At 36.8% G+C, this 18529-nt stretch overlaps 1 protein-coding gene across 1 annotated transcript in view; it reads left to right on the forward strand.

Annotated features, from left to right (window-relative positions):
• TENM3 (teneurin transmembrane protein 3) overlaps positions 1-18529 on the forward strand; it is a 674684-nt gene that overhangs the window by 575865 nt on the left and 80290 nt on the right. The window contains exons 13-17 of the mRNA XM_006882227.1: positions 3117-3333; positions 4343-4462; positions 5033-5294; positions 14273-14540; positions 15898-16041. Coding sequence (XP_006882289.1) covers positions 3117-3333; positions 4343-4462; positions 5033-5294; positions 14273-14540; positions 15898-16041 — 1011 coding nt within the window. The remainder of the gene's footprint in view (positions 1-3116; positions 3334-4342; positions 4463-5032; positions 5295-14272; positions 14541-15897; positions 16042-18529) is intronic.

The raw sequence follows: 18529 nt of genomic DNA on the forward strand, positions 1-18529 counted from the left end.
CTCAGCTTCAGCTTGAATTTGCATATGAGTAGTTGGTGGTCTGTTCCACAATCAGCTCCTGGCCTAGTTTTCACAGCTGATATTGAGCTTCTCCAGCAGTTCTTTCTGCAGATGAAGTCTGTCTGGTTCCTATGCATACCATCAGGTGAAGTCCATGTATATAACCTGTGTTTATGTCTCTTTAAAAAAGTATTTGCTATGAATAAGTCATTGATTGTGCAAAATTCAATCACTCTCTCTCCAGCAACATTTCTCTGAGTCCATGTTTTCCAACTACTAAATCTTCTTCTCTATTCCCAACTTTTGCATTCCAGTCACCCATTATTATAAATGCATCTTGATTGCATGTTCGATCGATCTCCAATTGTAAAAGTTGGTAAAAATCTTCTATATCCTCTTCCTTGGCTCTGGTTGTTGGTGCATATATATGAATGATAGTGGTATTCACTGGACTTCCTTGTATGCATATGGATATTATCCTGTCACTCACAATATTGTACTTCAAGATGGATCTAGCAATATTAATTGTCTTCTTTGTATTTCCCACATTTTAAATTCATTTTCTATTTTAGTAAATTCATTCTAGAGGCAAAAACTGCGATTTAGAATTTGATAAATCTGGATACATGTTGTTGTTGTTGTTTTGTATCACAGAGTCAGAACTGACCCATAGTTGACCCTCCAGGGGGTTTTCAGAGGCAGTTAAGCGCAGAGAGGAGATTGCCCATCCTTCTCCTGCGGAGCAGCTGGTGGCCTTGAACCTCATGCCTTTGGTATTGCAGCACAGCTTCTTGCCACTAGGAGACTATTTCCTTGAAAGATGACGGTTGTAGAAGAATGCAGCTTGTGTGGGTGACTGCATCTGCCCTCCGCTAGTTCCACGGGGGGAAATAATACCTGTAACAATATTCACCACACAAAGCTGATTACTATGAGATCAACAATATCCCCACCTCCTGCACCTACTTCTACCAATTCATTCTAACACCAACTGTCCTTATCAGGACTGTAGATACTCTCCTGTTGAGTCTGCTGATTCATTGCGGTAGCAACACAGAAGTTAACTTGTTCAAATTAAGATTGGAAACAGGAGACAGTTCTTCAGTCAGGACAGCTTCTCAGCTATGCTTGCAGGCCCTTAGACTTTCAGCCTAAAGTCTTTCTTTAGAAGAGAGTTGAAAGCTCTCTTAGTTCTGCCTGCTAAGGCATCTCTCCCCTCTCCCCAGTCCTCCAACAAGCTTGGGTGAAGGCCTCTAGCTCTGGCTCTGTGAGGCAGCAGTCTTTGCTTGGGTCTGCCTCACATCAGTCTTGGCTCTCACAGTTGCTGCAGTCCTGGTCTGTCTCCATCTCACATAGCGATCTCTGACCTCAAAAGATTCATGCCTCGCTCTCTGTTTCTTCTTTCTTGGTGGTAGGGAGCTTTCCGACTTTAACCTTTAAACTTGCTCAGCTTAAACCTGACAGGATGGTAAGGCTGGCTAATCCCCCCATCAGTTCTCTACACACCCTAATTTGCATGTTCACAGCCAGCCATGTGGTGAAAGTCAAACACCATGGCCCAGGAAAGCCATTTAGAACAACAAACCCACTACACACAAAACTACCTGATCTCATCAGTTTTATGCTGCTTGTGTTTTCACAGGTTATTTTTCCTGACTCTTTTCCAATTTCAGAACATTACTCTTCCGTTTGTGATGCTCCCTCCTAGTGCATTTTCCATAAAACACAGCATTGAATAGCTGTACAAAAATGTCCCCACTTGGGCAAAGAGTTTGCCCTCAACTGCTAACCTGAAAATTCAGCAAGTCATACCCACCTAGGAGCACCTCAGAAGAAAGGCTTGGTGATCTGGTTCCATAAACATTGTCATTGTGCGGTGCCATCAGGTCAGATTCCTTTCTCAGGACCCTGTGTGCAACACAGTGAGGCACTGCCTGTCCTGTGCGACCCCACAGTTGTTGCCATATTTATGCCCATTGCTGAAGCATCCATCCAATCCATCTAACTGAGAGTCTTCCTATTTTTCACCAACCTTATACCTATAATGATTTCCATGAAGAACACGCCATGTGATAACGCAGCAATTCTACTTGGCAACACATGGAGTTACCATGAGGTGGAGTCAATTCAATAGCAATATGTTTCTTTGTTGGTATTTCTTATAATTTTTATAAAAATTACACCTATGGATAACCCGAAGAACAGACACGTTTGTCCTAGAAAGGGTGAAACCAGGCTGCTCCTTGGAGGCAAAGATTCTGAAGTTTCTTCTTTCATATTTTGGGCATGTTGCAAGGAGGGACTAGTCCTTAGAGAGGGCCATGACACTTAGAAGGGTTGAGGGTTGGACAAGAGAGGAATACCTTCAATGAGATGGATTGATACAGTGACTGGGCTCATGAGGGTAGGTCTGTTGGAGACAGTAAAGTTGGCACAGGATAGAGCAGTTTTCAGGGCTCCGGTACATAGAGTCACGGTGAGTTGCAAGCAACTCAACTGCACATAACAAAAACAACAGATAACCCATATTCTTTTATTACTAATAGCTTGTTCCAGTCAGTCGTATTGTTTATTATTCAGAACCAGTATTACCTGATTTATTTTAACTCTTTGTAATTCACACATTAACTTTCCATGAAAGCTGCTATAGGTATTATGTTTATACTTAATCTGTAGTATGTATATTACTTAATATACATAACTTATTCTTAAAAGTAAGTCTCAGGCAAATCATGGGGTTGCAGAGTTTAGTGGGTAGAGAAAGAGAATGAAAGAATCAGGAAAGAGCCAGTGGGGATGTGAAAAGACAGGGTGATAATGGGCACAGATGAATGGTGGTTAATTTTATAAAACACAATGTATGGGAATGATCATACGATGCACCGTGTGAATGAAGGAATGGGTGACACATAATATATGTGAATGAAACACAATATATATGAAATTTTTTATGCTAACCAATATAAAATTTCAAAAAGATAAAAGAATGCTTCTTAGAAACTAAGGAGGGGTATGGGGGACATTGATGGTGAATACTTGACGTAAACCGAAGCTTTTATTCTTTATCCTGGCATAAATAAGAATATTCTCTTCCTGGTTTACTTTTCCCTCTACAGATGGGCTCATTGACTGTATGGATCCTGATTGCTGCTTACAGAGTTCCTGCCAGAACCAGCCATACTGCCGTGGCTTGCCTGATCCTCAGGACATTATTAGCCAAAGTTTACAGACTCCCTCTCAGCAAGCTGCCAAATCCTTCTACGATCGAATCAGTTTTCTTATAGGATCTGATAGCACCCATGTGATACCTGGAGAAAGTCCCTTCAATAAGAGGTTAATGCTTTTTTCCTTACATGGACTTACCAATAGTTACATGTACTTTATATGAAATGCTGAGGAGAGTGAATTGAAGGAATGTGATTTAAAAAAAAAATAAATCATTTTTCCTCTTTTGGCAAATTCGTCCCCAAACTATGTGTTTCAGGCATTTCTGACCCAGTTCCCAACTTTGTCAGTTTCAGTACCTGCAATGTAACAGGGCATTCCATTAAGCAGTCAGTAAATCTTCATTTAACTGGTTGATTTCGTTAGCACAGTTGGAAGTGTTTCAAAAGAAGCCATGAAAAGACCCCAAAAGGCAAAGCAGAAGTGTACTTTTTCTTTTTAGCTGAGCTCACTAAATAATATAAATTATGAATTAATGTAATGGAACTGCTAACGGCATGGCAGCAAGACTGCATAAGCTCTTTGACTGGTGCTCTACAGAGCCATAATGACCTGAAAATAAACCAGTAAGTGAAAGCAGGTGTCCTGTGTCTCACTGAGCAAAAGAAGATGATTTACACTAGAACTCCTGGATCTGCAGTAATTTAACAGCATTAATGCAGTTAGTCCCAGCAGTTGATTAAAAGTTGTTGCACAAATGTTCCTTATTGCCCCCTTAAATCTCATACTTCTCGGTCCCTGCAGATTTACATATTGCTTCAGAATTAATTGCAAAGTATACTTTTCTTCATGGAAGCAGCAGATAGATGACTTATGAAAAGAAGCCCAAGGTTTATAATTTTAAAAATTTATCTCTAAATTATTGGTCTTGATAACTCTCCAGAAAATAGATTACAGTGAATTAAAACCCAGGATAAACACAAAGCATTTAGAGACAATAAATTACACTGAATTAAAAGGGGCATTGTCTTGGGAGTATTTCAGGTGTGATTTTGTGAATACCAATTGATTGCTTGTGATGGTGTTATTTTATCCGTAAGTTGAATTATCTATAAATCATGATAATGCTGGCCTGAGAAGACAAATGTTCATTCTAATTCTTCTGCATTCCCCACAGCTTAGCATCCGTCATCAGAGGCCAGGTACTAACTGCTGATGGGACTCCACTTATTGGAGTAAATGTCTCGTTTTTCCATTACCCAGAATATGGATATACTATTACTCGCCAGGATGGAATGTGAGTTAGTCCTGTCACACACTGTCTGTTTGAAGCATGTTAAGTGTAAAATTTAGACATTCTCACATAACCCAGAATGTTTTATTGTCCCTTTAAATGTAGAAATGCAGTAAGTTTTAGTTCTGCAGAAATCTGTTAACAGTACATGTTGGCAGAAATTTAAAGTCACATACTCATATACTTCTTTAAAAGTTGATTTTACTTTCAAAAATATAATAATATTATGATTTTACAGAGGAGTGTTCTTTTTTTCTTAGAAGATACGTGTTGAAATATCTCAGGGTGACATTTCCTAGTGTCTGCAAGTGAAGTTAAGATGATTCTGCAGGAAAAAGTAGGTAGATGTATAGCTAGATAAAGCAAATTGGCAAAAGGATGGCAAATTGATGAATGTAGGTTTTATATCAGTGTTCATTGTATCATTTTCCTATTACTGTAGAGTCAAAAATTGTAATTTAAGTATTCAGAGAAACTAGGTTTTTTTTTTAAAATTACTATTCATTTAGGAAGATAGATGTTGATAGTTACATGAGAACTGTAGAATTCACAACATGTGTCTGTTTTTCTTAGGTTTGACTTGGTGGCGAATGGCGGGGCTTCCCTAACTTTGGTATTTGAACGATCCCCGTTCCTCACTCAGTATCACACTGTGTGGATCCCCTGGAATGTCTTTTATGTGATGGATACCCTGGTCATGAAGAAAGAAGAGAATGACATTCCCAGCTGTGACCTGAGTGGATTTGTGAGGCCAAATCCTATCATTGTGTCATCACCCTTGTCTACTTTTTTCAGATCTTCTCCTGAAGACAGCCCCATTATTCCTGAAACACAGGTAGAATATTTTAGTAGGTGATGCTTTTCACTGAACCATTTCCAGCCCATGTGGTTTCTAGCAATTAAGAAAGCAATAACAGAATCCTGGTGTTATCTTGAATTATTCTATAGAACAAAGTATAGAGTATCAAAGGGTGTTTGTGTGTTAAGTGCTGTTCTAATACGATATCTAGGCTTTATTTAAAGTTCTATTCATAATATTTGTATTGTAGTTTGAACTGTATTTATTTCTTGTAACCAAGCCAGGGAAGAAAGCACCTTAAAGGCAATAGCAAATTATGGTTGCTCTTTTATTTATTCGGTGACTAAAAATGTTTTGAGTGTGTGCATACATGGCCTGTCTGATGTGTAACCATGGGCTAATTAATGCCTGGTTATTACCTTCAGTAAGTCACTGTTTAACTATTACTGTAAGTAAAAGTTGGTTTTGAAAAGATTGTATTAGACATAAAATGTTTCAGAATTTTATCAAAATTTTATTATAAAAAAAACACCCCAAAACTCATAACCACATCTTCAGTCCTACTTATTTGTAGTTCTGAAACTACATGCGATGTGAAGTCTAGTCCTCCACCGGAGGGAAGAGCAGCTGTACAACTTTGTTAAAAATAGCTATACTTTCATTACTCAGTTTTATCTACTGAAATAGCTGCAGATTGTTTTCCTTTCCATCTGTTTCCAATTAGAAACAACTTTCCTATCACAAAGCTAGGACATTAGGTACAATAACTTAAGGCTTTTATTTATATGTAAAACAGTGGACTTTAAAAAGGAACAGCACACAGCGGCTTTGTCACAGTCATTCCACAAATATGTACTGAACGCTTGTCACTATACCAGGCACTGTTACCTAGAAACCGGGTTGTAAACCAAACCTGCTCAAGAAATTTACCAACTAATGAGGAGAGAGAGAGCCAATAAACCAACACATTTATGTGGGGTTGGTTAAAGTGTTTTAAAATAATAAAGCCTCGTAAAGTGAATGGAGGTATGATTTTATAAATTGTAATCAGAGGAACTGTTTGACAAGGTATCATTACAGCAGAAAACATCTAGAAAGTAAAAGAAAATAGAGGAAAAATATTGCAGACAGAACCAAAGGAAAGTTCAAAACCTCTGAGGAAGGAGTAGGCTAGATAGATATAAAGTTACAAAGAGGCCAGCAAGTGTGATTCAGATGAAGATGATACTACACACATCACACATCAATAATGATCATGTCAAGGAAAAGGCCTCTTTAACTAGTGGGACAGTTTTAAAGCAGATTAGTGATTCAAGGTTTTTAAACAGTATAGAAACTGATGTTCTTAAGATGATCCCCATAATTGTTTTGCTATAGTACATTATACTTGGCAAGGATTGAATCAGAGACCAATTTGGTGACATTTTTAGTAGTCCACAAGAGAAATGATAACTTGGACCAAAATATTTGGGGTTGTTGTTTTAGATACCATCGAGTGAGTTCCAACTCATATCAGACACGTGAATGACCAAAAAAACAGAGATCGGAATTAGAAATAGCAATTTTAGAGGGACCTGAAACATAGGATGAAATGATTTAGGGAGGGATTATAAATAGAAGTTACAAGAAGTAAATTGTGAAGAATTAAGATAACAAAACATGGAGACGTCCACAATCTAATATCCAGGAAGTTAAGTGTAACAGTATTCAATTTAATGCTTCTTTCCTAGGATCTATCTTTCTAAGCTCTAAACTTTTTAGCCAAAGTAGACTTCACTTAGAAATAAATGTGTTTGTGAGTGACAAATTTCTAAGCAAGTCAGGACATTGACGTGGGACTCATAATCAGCAGTTCCCTTAATAATGGAGGGTTCCCCCACCACACTCATTCAACCAGTCAGCAAACATTCAGGAGAAACTTGATGAGGTCCATTACGTCCCTGGTAGCCTACTCCCCAGTGAGTTTCACTGCTGTGTGACAGTTCAAATCAGCCAGAAGCTCCAGGTGAGAAAGAGGGACAGTCAGCTCCCGTGTGATTTACAGCCTCTGGAAACCCACTGGAGGGTCAGCTCTGAGTCAGTTCTGACTTAATGGCAAAGAGGTTGAACTGAATATTATGCATTTGATACTCTACTAGTATATAAATCGGAATAAAATATGCATCTTGACAAAGTACCAGATCAGTTCCTAAGGAAACTAACCATCAGTGAGCATGTTGCCTGTTCAACTTACAGATCAATGACTAGTCAATACCTAAAAATCACAATGATCATGGAAATAGTGTGGAAGAAACAGATTAGAAAAACTCTTGGAAAGCACAGTGGGCAAGACTTAGTTTCTAATTAGGTCATGAGGCTTAGAAAAAGAATTGAGAAAATGAGGATATAAAACATCTGACTAATTGCCTCAATGAACATCTGCCTCCTTTACTATGAGACCAGCAGAAGTGATGGGCCCTGGCTACTGTTACTGAACATTCTGTAGAAGATTCCTTGATCAAAATGAGTAAAATGCAGACTAAGTCTTAAAATTGTCATCTCACTTTCTGGAGCCATGAAAGCTTAGTGAATCTCTGCAACTATTGGCCTCAGACAATTTTTAAATCGTAAACTAAAAAATATCCCTGAAGTCTTCTTAAAACCAAATAATCTCAACTAGTAAAACTAGAAAGAAGTATGTAAAAGATGACCTTTAAAAGTATATTCTTTTAAGAACTCTGTATAGAGTCAAAGTGACATTTAGTAACTGGAATGATTAGATAAGCACTTAATACAATAATGTGTTTGTTTATGAGGGAATACAGTCTCAGAAAAGGATGGTAAAAAATGGTTGCAGGTCTTAAAGAATGTTATCAGTTTCTCTGAGTTATAAATGTAGAAACTGGTGAATTGAGGTGTGTTTTCGTTGTATATATTTTCAAAAACAACTTTTTTTTTTAATGCAGGGCTTAGATATAAGAAACTGGCAATGTAAACCATGTTTACTTTCACATTCTGGATGAATATACTTCTCTCTCTAATGCTAAATAGCATGATCAAGTTGAATTACATTGGAAAAACACATGCTTTAACAAACCAAATTATAGACATTTGTTCCAGGGAAGTAGGTTAATGATGACAGAGGCAATAGTCAGTTATTAAAATCAGAATTAATACATGATATTATGAAGTAGAGAAACAACTCCTAGACAGTTATTGGAAATACTAAAAGACACAGACACAGTTATAGGAAATATTGAAAGATACAGACATCATGAATAAATAATAAGACTATCTTGTTTATAGAAAACCTATATGTTTATAGGAAATAAATAAAATTAAAGGAAAATAAATGTTATCTTTAGGATTCATCACGTAGAAACCCAAAATCTAACTTTCAAACTTGTTGTTGTTGTTATGTGCCATCAAATCGTTTGCGACTCATAGCGACCCTATGCACAACAGCCCTAAACCCTGCTCTATCCTGCGCCAACCGCACCGCCTCTGATACACCCATCCCAATTACCCCAGTCACCGAATCAATCCATCTCATAGAGGGTCTTCCCCTCCTGCGCTGTCCCTCCACCCTCCCAAGCATGATGTCCCTCTCCAAGGACCCGTCCCTCCTGGCAACATGTCCCCATTGATATTTCAACTTGATGATGGGAGAACAATGAGTTCTGTAGGGCTATGGACCCAAAACCTATTCCCGGAGGCCTACAAAAGTACTGTCAATCTTAAATGTAATAGTTTCTCTGGATTTAATAGCACTCTAAATAGTTTCTATATAGTTATACGCTATCTAAGACTGAGTTCACTCAACATGTTTACCTCTACTTAATAAACTGGTACACCTATTATAGCATTGCCTTTTAATCTGTTACTGTATCACATCCCTCTCTCTACACACACACATACTCACTCATATCCTAGCATGGAAGTTTGTTTAGTTTATTTACTTGGACTGTTTCCAACTGTGTGGTTATTGAATGTCCAGACTCATGGATGTACCTTCACTATCAAGGATTCTGTTTTAGGTATTTCCATTTTAAAATGGCAGAAATACATTTTCCCAAACCACTGTTTAGAAAAGAAACCTGTGTCACAGTGATTAAAGCATTAGGTTAAAAGGTCCGCTGATGGTAGCCAACATTCTGCAAGGTTAATTTGTGGCAATCTGTTTCTATAAAGATTACAGCTTTGGAAACTCAATGGGAGAGTTCTCCTCTGTCTTTTAGGGCCACTAGGAGTCAGAATCAACTCCTTAGAACTACTCTATGAAACCTTTTCTCTGATAAGTGATAGCAGGGTAATGGGAAACTGCACTGAATATTGAATTAATATATTAATATTTTTTAAACATGAAAAAGCATCCATTTATATTTGAATAATGAAATCTTGCTAGAGCAAAATGAGGAGTCCTTTAAAAGACTATATAAAGTTACAATAAAAAAGAATTAAAAAAAAAAAGAAACGCTATGTAATTTATAATGGGGAAACAGGTCCCTGAGAAATTATTCCAGTAAGTCTGTGAAGAGCTGCTATTGTTAGCCAAACTAATGGGAACATTGAAGAGAATCTGAATTGTTTAGCGAAATATTACACACAACATAAAGTATATTTTTCAAAATAATTAAATTATGTCTTCACATAATGCTTTTGCGGTATATCAATATAAAATTTATTAACATTTATCGACTCATTACTCAAGAGTAATGGTTAAGCTGAGGGTGTAAAAATAGGACTTAAAGAAAATTGTAAAAGAGATAAACTTTATGCAGATAGTTATGTCAAGTTTCTGCTATCCGATTTCAGATCAAAATACATATTAAATTGTCATTGCATTTAGTAACGTGTTATTTGTACTCTGGAGAATATTGTAACATATAAAAAATATTAACTCCTTTATGCTCATATCCTCTTGGTAAATATCATGCATATAGTTGCCATTTTTGCTGAAAAGCAATATACTTTTTTAAAAAAAAAAGATATTTCATCTTCACCTAAATCACAATACAGCATTTCCAATGAGTAGGTCATTGATCTTGCAAATTCTATCATGCAATCTTTAGTATTGCTTCCTTCTCCAAGGCCATATTTTCCAACTACTGATTGTCATTGTCTCCAATTATCACTCTCTAATCACGAGTAATGCATCTTGATTGCCTATTTTTTTAGCGCTTTTGTTTTGGTTGTTTCAGACTGTGGAATTTTAAATATTGGTATCTTTGGTATTAGTGCATGATGGAGAAATTTGATTAACAGTCATATTACCTGGTCTTCTTTATTGATGTCTGTAAACTGTCCAGTTACTGACAGCATTAGCGTTCCAAATAGATTTTTTTATATATAAAATTTTTATAACTGGTTTACTTACAAAGTTCATTTGCATTGTTTTTCACACAGGATCTTTCCCCTTTGATTTACCCATCCCTTCCTCTACCCATCAAATTGTGCCACCCTGTGATTAAGCCCCCAGTGCACCCCCATCTTCACTCATCTGCTTCTGCCTCCTCAGCTTGGATCCTTGTTCAATGGTGGTCTTATACAGTATTTGTCCTTATGGGACTGAGTTAGTTCACTCAACATAATGCTCTCCAGTTCCTTCCATGTTAGGTAGTAATTTACAAAATCATTGTTCCTGTGTGCTGCATAGTACTCCATCATGCGATATACCCAAATTTCTCAATCCATCCGATTGTGGTTAGACATTTAGACTGTTTTTGTGTTGTTGAAATGGTGAATATCATTGCTGTGAACATTGGTGTACAAGTCTCTGTGCCTCAGTTCTCATTTCATAAGAGATCTTGAAATGTTCTTTTAGACAATGAGTGAAACACTGTTCATCTTCACATTGTCATTCCCAGCATAGCAGACCATACGATTGTCTAATTCAGAATGACCAGTACCAGTCCATTTCAGTTCAGTAATACATGTTGTTAACTGCTGTCAAGTTGAATATGACTTTTATGATCTCTATGAACAATAGACCTGAATTCTATCCTATCCTGCACCATCTTTATCACCCTAAACACATTTAGCCTGTTGCCATAGACACTGTATCAGTCCCTCTCATTGAGGGTCGTCTACTCTTTCGCTGATGCTCCACCTTTCCAAGCACAATATCCCTTCCCAAGGAATAGCCTATCCTAATAACAGGCAAAGCTTTACCATTTTTGCCTCCAACGAACATGCTGGTTACACTTTTTCCAAGACTTCTCTGTTTGTCCTTTGGGCAGTCCAAGGGATAGTCAGCACTCTTCTCCAACACCACAACTCAAATATTCTTCTGTCATTCTTATTCGTTGTCCAGCTCTCAGATGCATAGCAGGTGATTGGAAAGACTGGTTAAAACAGGCATATCTTAAGTCTTTATACTGACATCATTGCTCTTCAGAACTTTGGAGAGATCTCTGACGGAAAGCTTTCCAGTGCTCTATGTCCCCCGATCTCCTGACTGCTAGATGTTGACTCTGATCCAAGTAGGATGAAATCATTGACAATTTAAGTCTTTTCTCCATTGATCATGATGCTGCCTTTTGGTTCAGTGGTGAAGACAATTTTCTTGATATTGAGATGTAATCCACCTTGAACTCTGCAGTCCTTGACCTTCTGTAGCACGTCATTCAAGTCTTCCTCCAATTCAACAAGGAGCTCTGTCTAGTGGAGCTTACCTAGTGGTAAGAAGTTGCACTGCTAACTCAAAAGCATGTGGTTCAAATCCACCAGCTGCTCCATGGGAGAAAGGTGGGCAGTTCTTCCCATGGATTTACAGCCTACAGTAACACATAAGATACTTGTTTTTATGTGTCCTGTTTCATTTTTACGGCTTCTGGTTTCCCAAGATTCATACTTCTTAGAGTTCACATTTCTGATTATTAATGAATGTTTGCAGCTGTTTCTTCTCTTCTCAAGTCATACCACATTAACAAATGAAAGTAAATAAGAATTAATTAAAAAAGAAAGTCCTGAAAACTTTACTCCATCCACATTATTAAATCTAATTTGAAAGGGTAATTCTTTGCCAGTCAGGCTGTTGCATACATTTCAAGTACCTTCCAGCCTAAAGGGATCACCTCCAGTGCTCAAGGATTCATTATTTTTGTAAGCTTTTTATTGGCCTTTCTTCCCTCTAGAATCCCATTGCCAGGTCCTCCTTCTCCATATGTCCTAATCTAGAAGCCCACTAAAACCAATTACCATGGTTTACCCTGCTGGTATTTGAAATACTGGTAGAATCACTTCCAATGTCAAAGCAGCATACAAACCAGCATAATATGACAAACAAGAGCATAAGTAGCAACCGTACATGTGTAATGCACCACATAAAATATGCAGAAGTCAAACCTCCTACATCTGAGAGCGTCACTGTCATCAAGCAGAACAAAGACAGGGACAGACTGTGGAATAGACCATCAGTTGCATAGATGCAAGTTCAAATTGAAGCTTAATAAAATTAAAACAAGTCCACCAAAATATGACCTTGAGTGTGTTCCACCTATTCAGAGACCATTTGAAGAATAGATTTGATACATTTTACAATAATGGCTAAAGACCAGACCAGTTATCGACTGAGATAAAGGACATCATACTTAAAAGAAAAGGTTACTTAAAGGGAAGGAAATACAAGATGTTTACTTATGTTTTATTTACTATGCAAAGGCATTCAATTGTATGGGCCGTAACAAATTATGAGTAGCAATTCAAAGAATGGGAATTCCATTTGAAACCTATACATGGGCAAGGAGGCAGAGATTTGAACAAGAAGATGGATACCTGGTTTAAAATTAGGAAAGAGGTAAAAAAAAAATTAGGAAAGAGGTGAGTCCTTTCACCATAGTAACTTACCTTGAAAACTAAGCAAATAATCTAAGAAGCTGAATTATATGAAGAAGAATGTGCCATCTTGGACTGGGAAAGCCTCAGTAATACCCTTAAAAATGCAGATGATACATCATTTCTAGTTAAAAGTGAAGAGGACTGAACAAAATCAAAGGCTACAACCTCCATTATGGATTACACCTCAACACCAAGAAACCAGAAATCTTCACCACTAGATCAGTAGACAACAGCATTTGAGATGGAGAAGATTGCAGTTTTCAAGATTTCATTTTACTGGGATCCACAATCAACACCATGGAAACAGTAGTCAAGAAATCAAAAACTATTGAATTGGGCAGGTCTACTCTTAAGAACCTCCATGAAGTACTTAAAATCAGGAAGGCTTGTTTAAAGACATAACGTGTAGCTGATCCTGGAGAAGGACATCATACTTGTTAAAGTGGAGGATCAATGAAAGAAAAGGAGACCTTAAATGAGGAGGATTAACACAGTGATTGGAAAAATAAGCAAAACAAAACCTGTGAGAATGGTGCAGGATTGGGAAACATTTCCTTCTGTTTGTTGTACATAGGGTCACTAAAGCAGAATGAACTTAAAAGCACCTAACAAAAACAGCAGGTGCATCAAATGACAATATTAGTTGTTAGTCAGGCCTAAGCTTCCAATTTTGGTCTCAGAATTCACTGTTGTTATATTTTCTCTCAGCCTAGGTATGGAATTTGCTACAGGTTGATTAAAATGAGTACGTCGGGTTTTTTGTTCTCATTCTTGGTTGTGTAGACTGGTGAGTCTATAGGCGTAGGCTCAATTCCGAAATGAGCCAGCTGATATTAAATGAACTACATCCCTATCCTATCCATCTGACAAATGTCTGATTCAGTTTTCTAGTGTGGCTGGGGTGAAAGATGGGTTAGTGAGAATTGCTGATGACTAATGCATGTCAGCCTGATGGAACTATCACTGAGCTCTAGGAAGAAACCACTTGAGGTGATTACTTCAGAAAATATGGCAAGAGACTTATGTGAGTAGAAAAATTAGCCTCACAACTGTTACTTTTAGTTATTGAACAAGAAAGAGTTCATTGCCTATTTGTGAAGAGTGATTCTTTTAGCAGCCTTGTTTTAGTTGCAAGACTCTTATATTTTATCTAATAAATGACACCGATTTCAAGCTCTTGCTTTTTTCAAACGTAGGTGCTCCATGAAGAAACCACAATTCCAGGGACAGACTTGAAACTTTCCTACTTGAGTTCCAGAGCTGCAGGCTACAAGTCAGTTCTGAAGATCACCATGACTCAGTCTGTCATTCCGTTCAATTTGATGAAAGTTCATCTTATGGTGGCTGTAGTAGGAAGACTCTTTCAAAAATGGTTTCCTGCCTCACCAAACTTGGCATATACTTTCATATGGGATAAAACAGATGCATATAATCAAAAGGTCTATGGTTTGTCTGAGGCTGTAGGTAAGTCCCGTGTAGATCTTTTCTGCACCTTGGAAATGGTCTGGAAATTAGAACTATGTAAAATGAATTGTAGCCCAAGGGAAATATCAACAGATAAATAGAGAAGCTGTCTTAGAGTACAAAAAACCAATATAGTCTATATGATAAAAAAAGAAATTATGAGGTTTTTTGTATTGAAATTATATATTTAAAGAGTGTTATGAATGATATTTTAAGTTTCTCTATCCCACTTTATTTTTTATTGCAGCTTTTTTTCCCCATTTCCCTAATATTGCTTATCATTCTTAATATTTGTGTGTAAATTCAACACAAAATTCTTTGAATTTGTAGTTATACCAATAAGATATCAAACAACACTTTGTAAAACAATAGTTTAGCTCATTTGACTGCAAGAGCCAGTCAATTCAGTGACTTGATACATTAGCCAAATCGTTTGTTTCACTGAATGAGTAGACATCAAATACAAAAGTTGGACGTATTGAATGTTGAATGTGGGTGTATCTTGAAAGAAAAGGAGGGAAGACCTTTGGGCTCAAACTTGAAGAACATAAAAACTAAGGCTACATCAAAACTAAACTCTAAAAAGGTTGCATGCATCAGAGCATCAGAACATCAAAAACTAAAGAATATCGTAGTTCTTTGTTCTTTTTTAAATTTTTTACTGTTATAAATAGAATTGGCATTTATTCTGAAATTAATGCATAGCTTAGATTTTAATAAGTTCAGATCAGTGAGATAATTGCCACTTTTCATTTTGCTCTCAGTTTTAAAATTCCTGTATCCTTTTGAGCTCTGAAAAATTTTTCATTTGTGATTGACTAGTTTGTAGTAATTCACTGCTAGTTTTATTGTTTGGTCTTGTTAATTACATGAATGTATTATAATAATCTGTCTTTGTATTTTCATAATCTACTTGTCTTTTTTTCTATTGATCTTTCTTATAAATATTTAGCATAAAGTAATACTTTAGGAAATTAAATAATTATTCAAATAGCAAATACTATTTTTAATTGTTATTATGTAATTCAGATATAACCTTATGGTTTAGTGAATAATCAGGTGCCCAATCTGTATTGCACGTTGTGCTGTGAATTCCTTTGTCAAATTGTGTAAGGAGAGGAAAACATGAGAGTGTTCTATGAAATCAATAGAAAATAACACTTGAGGATTGTTTTTTAGAAAAAAAAATGCCTTTTCAATGATTGCATCTCACATAAAAAATAAACTTTGCTCATAAATAAGTGGAAATATAGTCCTGAAGTATAATTGTAAAGAAAATCGTCTTATCAAAGTAATAAAGTAAACTGCATTTCCACCTGTACTCCAGGAGATGAATGATGACTTTTTTTTATTGCAGTGTCAGTTGGCTATGAATACGAGTCTTGCTTGGACCTGACTTTGTGGGAGAAGAGGACCGCCATCTTGCAAGGCTACGAATTAGATGCTTCTACCATGGGCGGCTGGACATTAGACAAGCATCATGTACTGGATGTACAGAATGGTAGGATCATATTGCTCACCTTCTGACTGATAAGACTGTGGCAAAGTTTTCTCCTGTGCCTGATGTAGAACTAGAGTTTGTAGGAAACTATATATATTTCCACCGCCCATCTCAATAAGACTGTGTTTCAAGAACTATTCTCCCGCTCAAACAGGGTTACATGTACTACATGTTCTATTAGCTGGCTTTGTGAATATTAGGAAACAATAAATGATTAATCTGAGGAAAATATCAGGATAAAAAATACTACTTTTCACAGACACAGTAATATGCTAATAATATTTCACACAGCTTGAATGTACTGCCTTTAAGGAACAAGTTTTTCCCACTTTCATGTGTGCAAACCAAAAAGAAAAAATTACTTCCAAAATATAACCAACTTATCTTCATAAAGAATATTATTTCTTTTACCTTTGTGGCCTTGACTGTTTTTTTAACATTCTGTCCACATCCTGGCAGCACTTGGAAATATGCTTTGCTAGCAAAGAAAAAATCCTACCCTGAACTGCTGCAGCCTCCTTTCCTGGTACCTTTCTGCTCTGTTTTACCAGTAGCCAAAAGAGAAGCTATCATTCTTAGAGAAATAAGTTAGCTTTTGGCTTGGCAGACATTCTTTGGGAAGTTCAGAATGTTGTCTTGAATATATAATGCAATTACATGTTTAATGGAATTAATTAACTTAATGTGATTAATGGTCATTTCTCCATGTTTCTGCTTCTTCTGCATTCATTGCTTTCTCTGTTTGTTTTGGTGGTGATTGGGACATGGTTCATTTTAAACCAATGTATGTATTTTCATACATTTAGTATGAAAACAAATAGAATTTGCAAGGGAGCCATATTACCAAAAGGAAATACCCCCTTTCATGGCCATCAAGTTGGAACTGACCCATAGCTGGCTTTTAGAAGCTGTAAATCGCATAGGACAAGACTGTCCATCTTTCTTCCTTTAAGCTGCTGGTGGATTTGAACCCCAGAGAGGGGCAAACTTTGGGTTAACAATTCAACTCCCAAAGGATGAGGTTATCAAAAGGAAATAACGCTGAGTAAATCAAGAATAAGAAAACCAAACCCACAATAGCCTTCACACTTCCACTACTTCATAGTCATTCAGCGCTTTTCCAACCGTGTCCTGGACATCAGATTGTAGTTCATTTTGCACACCAGAAGGTTGGGAGCAGAGCCCAGTAACTAGAACCACATGCAGCACAGGAAAAGTGGAAACATTGGAAGAGTGGGCCTCTCAACCAAGGCGGATGGTCCATATGCTCTCTCAGGCTTCTCCTGGACGATCAGTGGGCATCTGAAGTAACAGCAGTTTCCATCTGTTCTGTGTGTAGCATGAGATTTCCTCATGATCTTTCAAAATGCAAAGCCACGTGCCAACCATGCCAGGAACTGCTCTTGGTTAAATTATTTAAAATCGCGTTTCACAGTTTGAACATTCCTTCAGAAGTTATTTAAAAACAAAACTAAGGGATAGTTGAATATTACTTATAAGAATGTGAGGCTAAGTTTTTTTAACTAGTCATCCACAGAATTTTATACAAGAAGTTTTAAACAAGTAAGAAGACTGCACAAAAAAAAAGAAGAACTCTAGTAACACTCCTTTCTTTGTAATTTAAAACTATTACAGTACACAGCATTCAGGATAGTATTCAGGAGGTTTTAAAAATGCATAGAAAGATGGGTAGATGGGAATATATACAGATAGATAGATGTTAACCAGGATTCTACTAAAATCAAGCCAACTATAAAAACGAAATTGCTCAAAATTCTGCTCTTCAACCATCTCTGGTGGCCCACTGTTTAGGATTCAACTCTCTCTCAAAATTCTGCTCTCCATTAATGTTGTATACTCTGAAATATAGTTTATTGTAAAATGTTAGAGAACCTAGACATAGGGTGAACTGATTGTAATTTCAGCTTTATCCAGAAGCAGAGTTTGACAAGTAGTGGCTTTTCGAAGTGACATGTGTCTAATTGAATAAACACAGTGATTTGTGATCGTGACAAGGTGGATGAGCTATGGAAAGATATTAAGAAGAAGTCAGAAATGGAGACAGTGACACGTGTTTGTGCAGGCACCCTGAAACACGAAAATAAATTTCTAATGTTCATCTTTCTGTTCTTTCATAATAGAAGAGACTCATGGAGGGCCAATCGTTCAAAGTAATGACTGAATAAATCAGGTGCAGGAGAGCAGTAGGATTCTTCTACAAAAAATTACACTGCTGCTTCTTAACGGAAAGTTACATAATTGTCAAAATGGTGTAATCACAGAAGGAAGAATCTTCAGTATCATTAATTATTCTTTGAATATTCAAGGCCAAAATTGCATTTCATCTGTTGTTACGATGTAGTCTTATTTAGATTATTTTTCTTTCCATTTGAATAAACCTGTTTTCTTTTTCCTGATTTCTTTATGTAAATTTGCTTTGATTATTACATCACTCAAAAAGAAAGCATTAAACAAAAGTAATCATAGA

The sequence above is a fragment of the Elephantulus edwardii genome, unplaced genomic scaffold (genome assembly GCF_000299155.1).
Source record: "Elephantulus edwardii isolate Elephantulus edwardi_28Jun2011 unplaced genomic scaffold, EleEdw1.0 scaffold00018, whole genome shotgun sequence".
Taxonomy (NCBI): domain Eukaryota; kingdom Metazoa; phylum Chordata; class Mammalia; order Macroscelidea; family Macroscelididae; genus Elephantulus; species Elephantulus edwardii.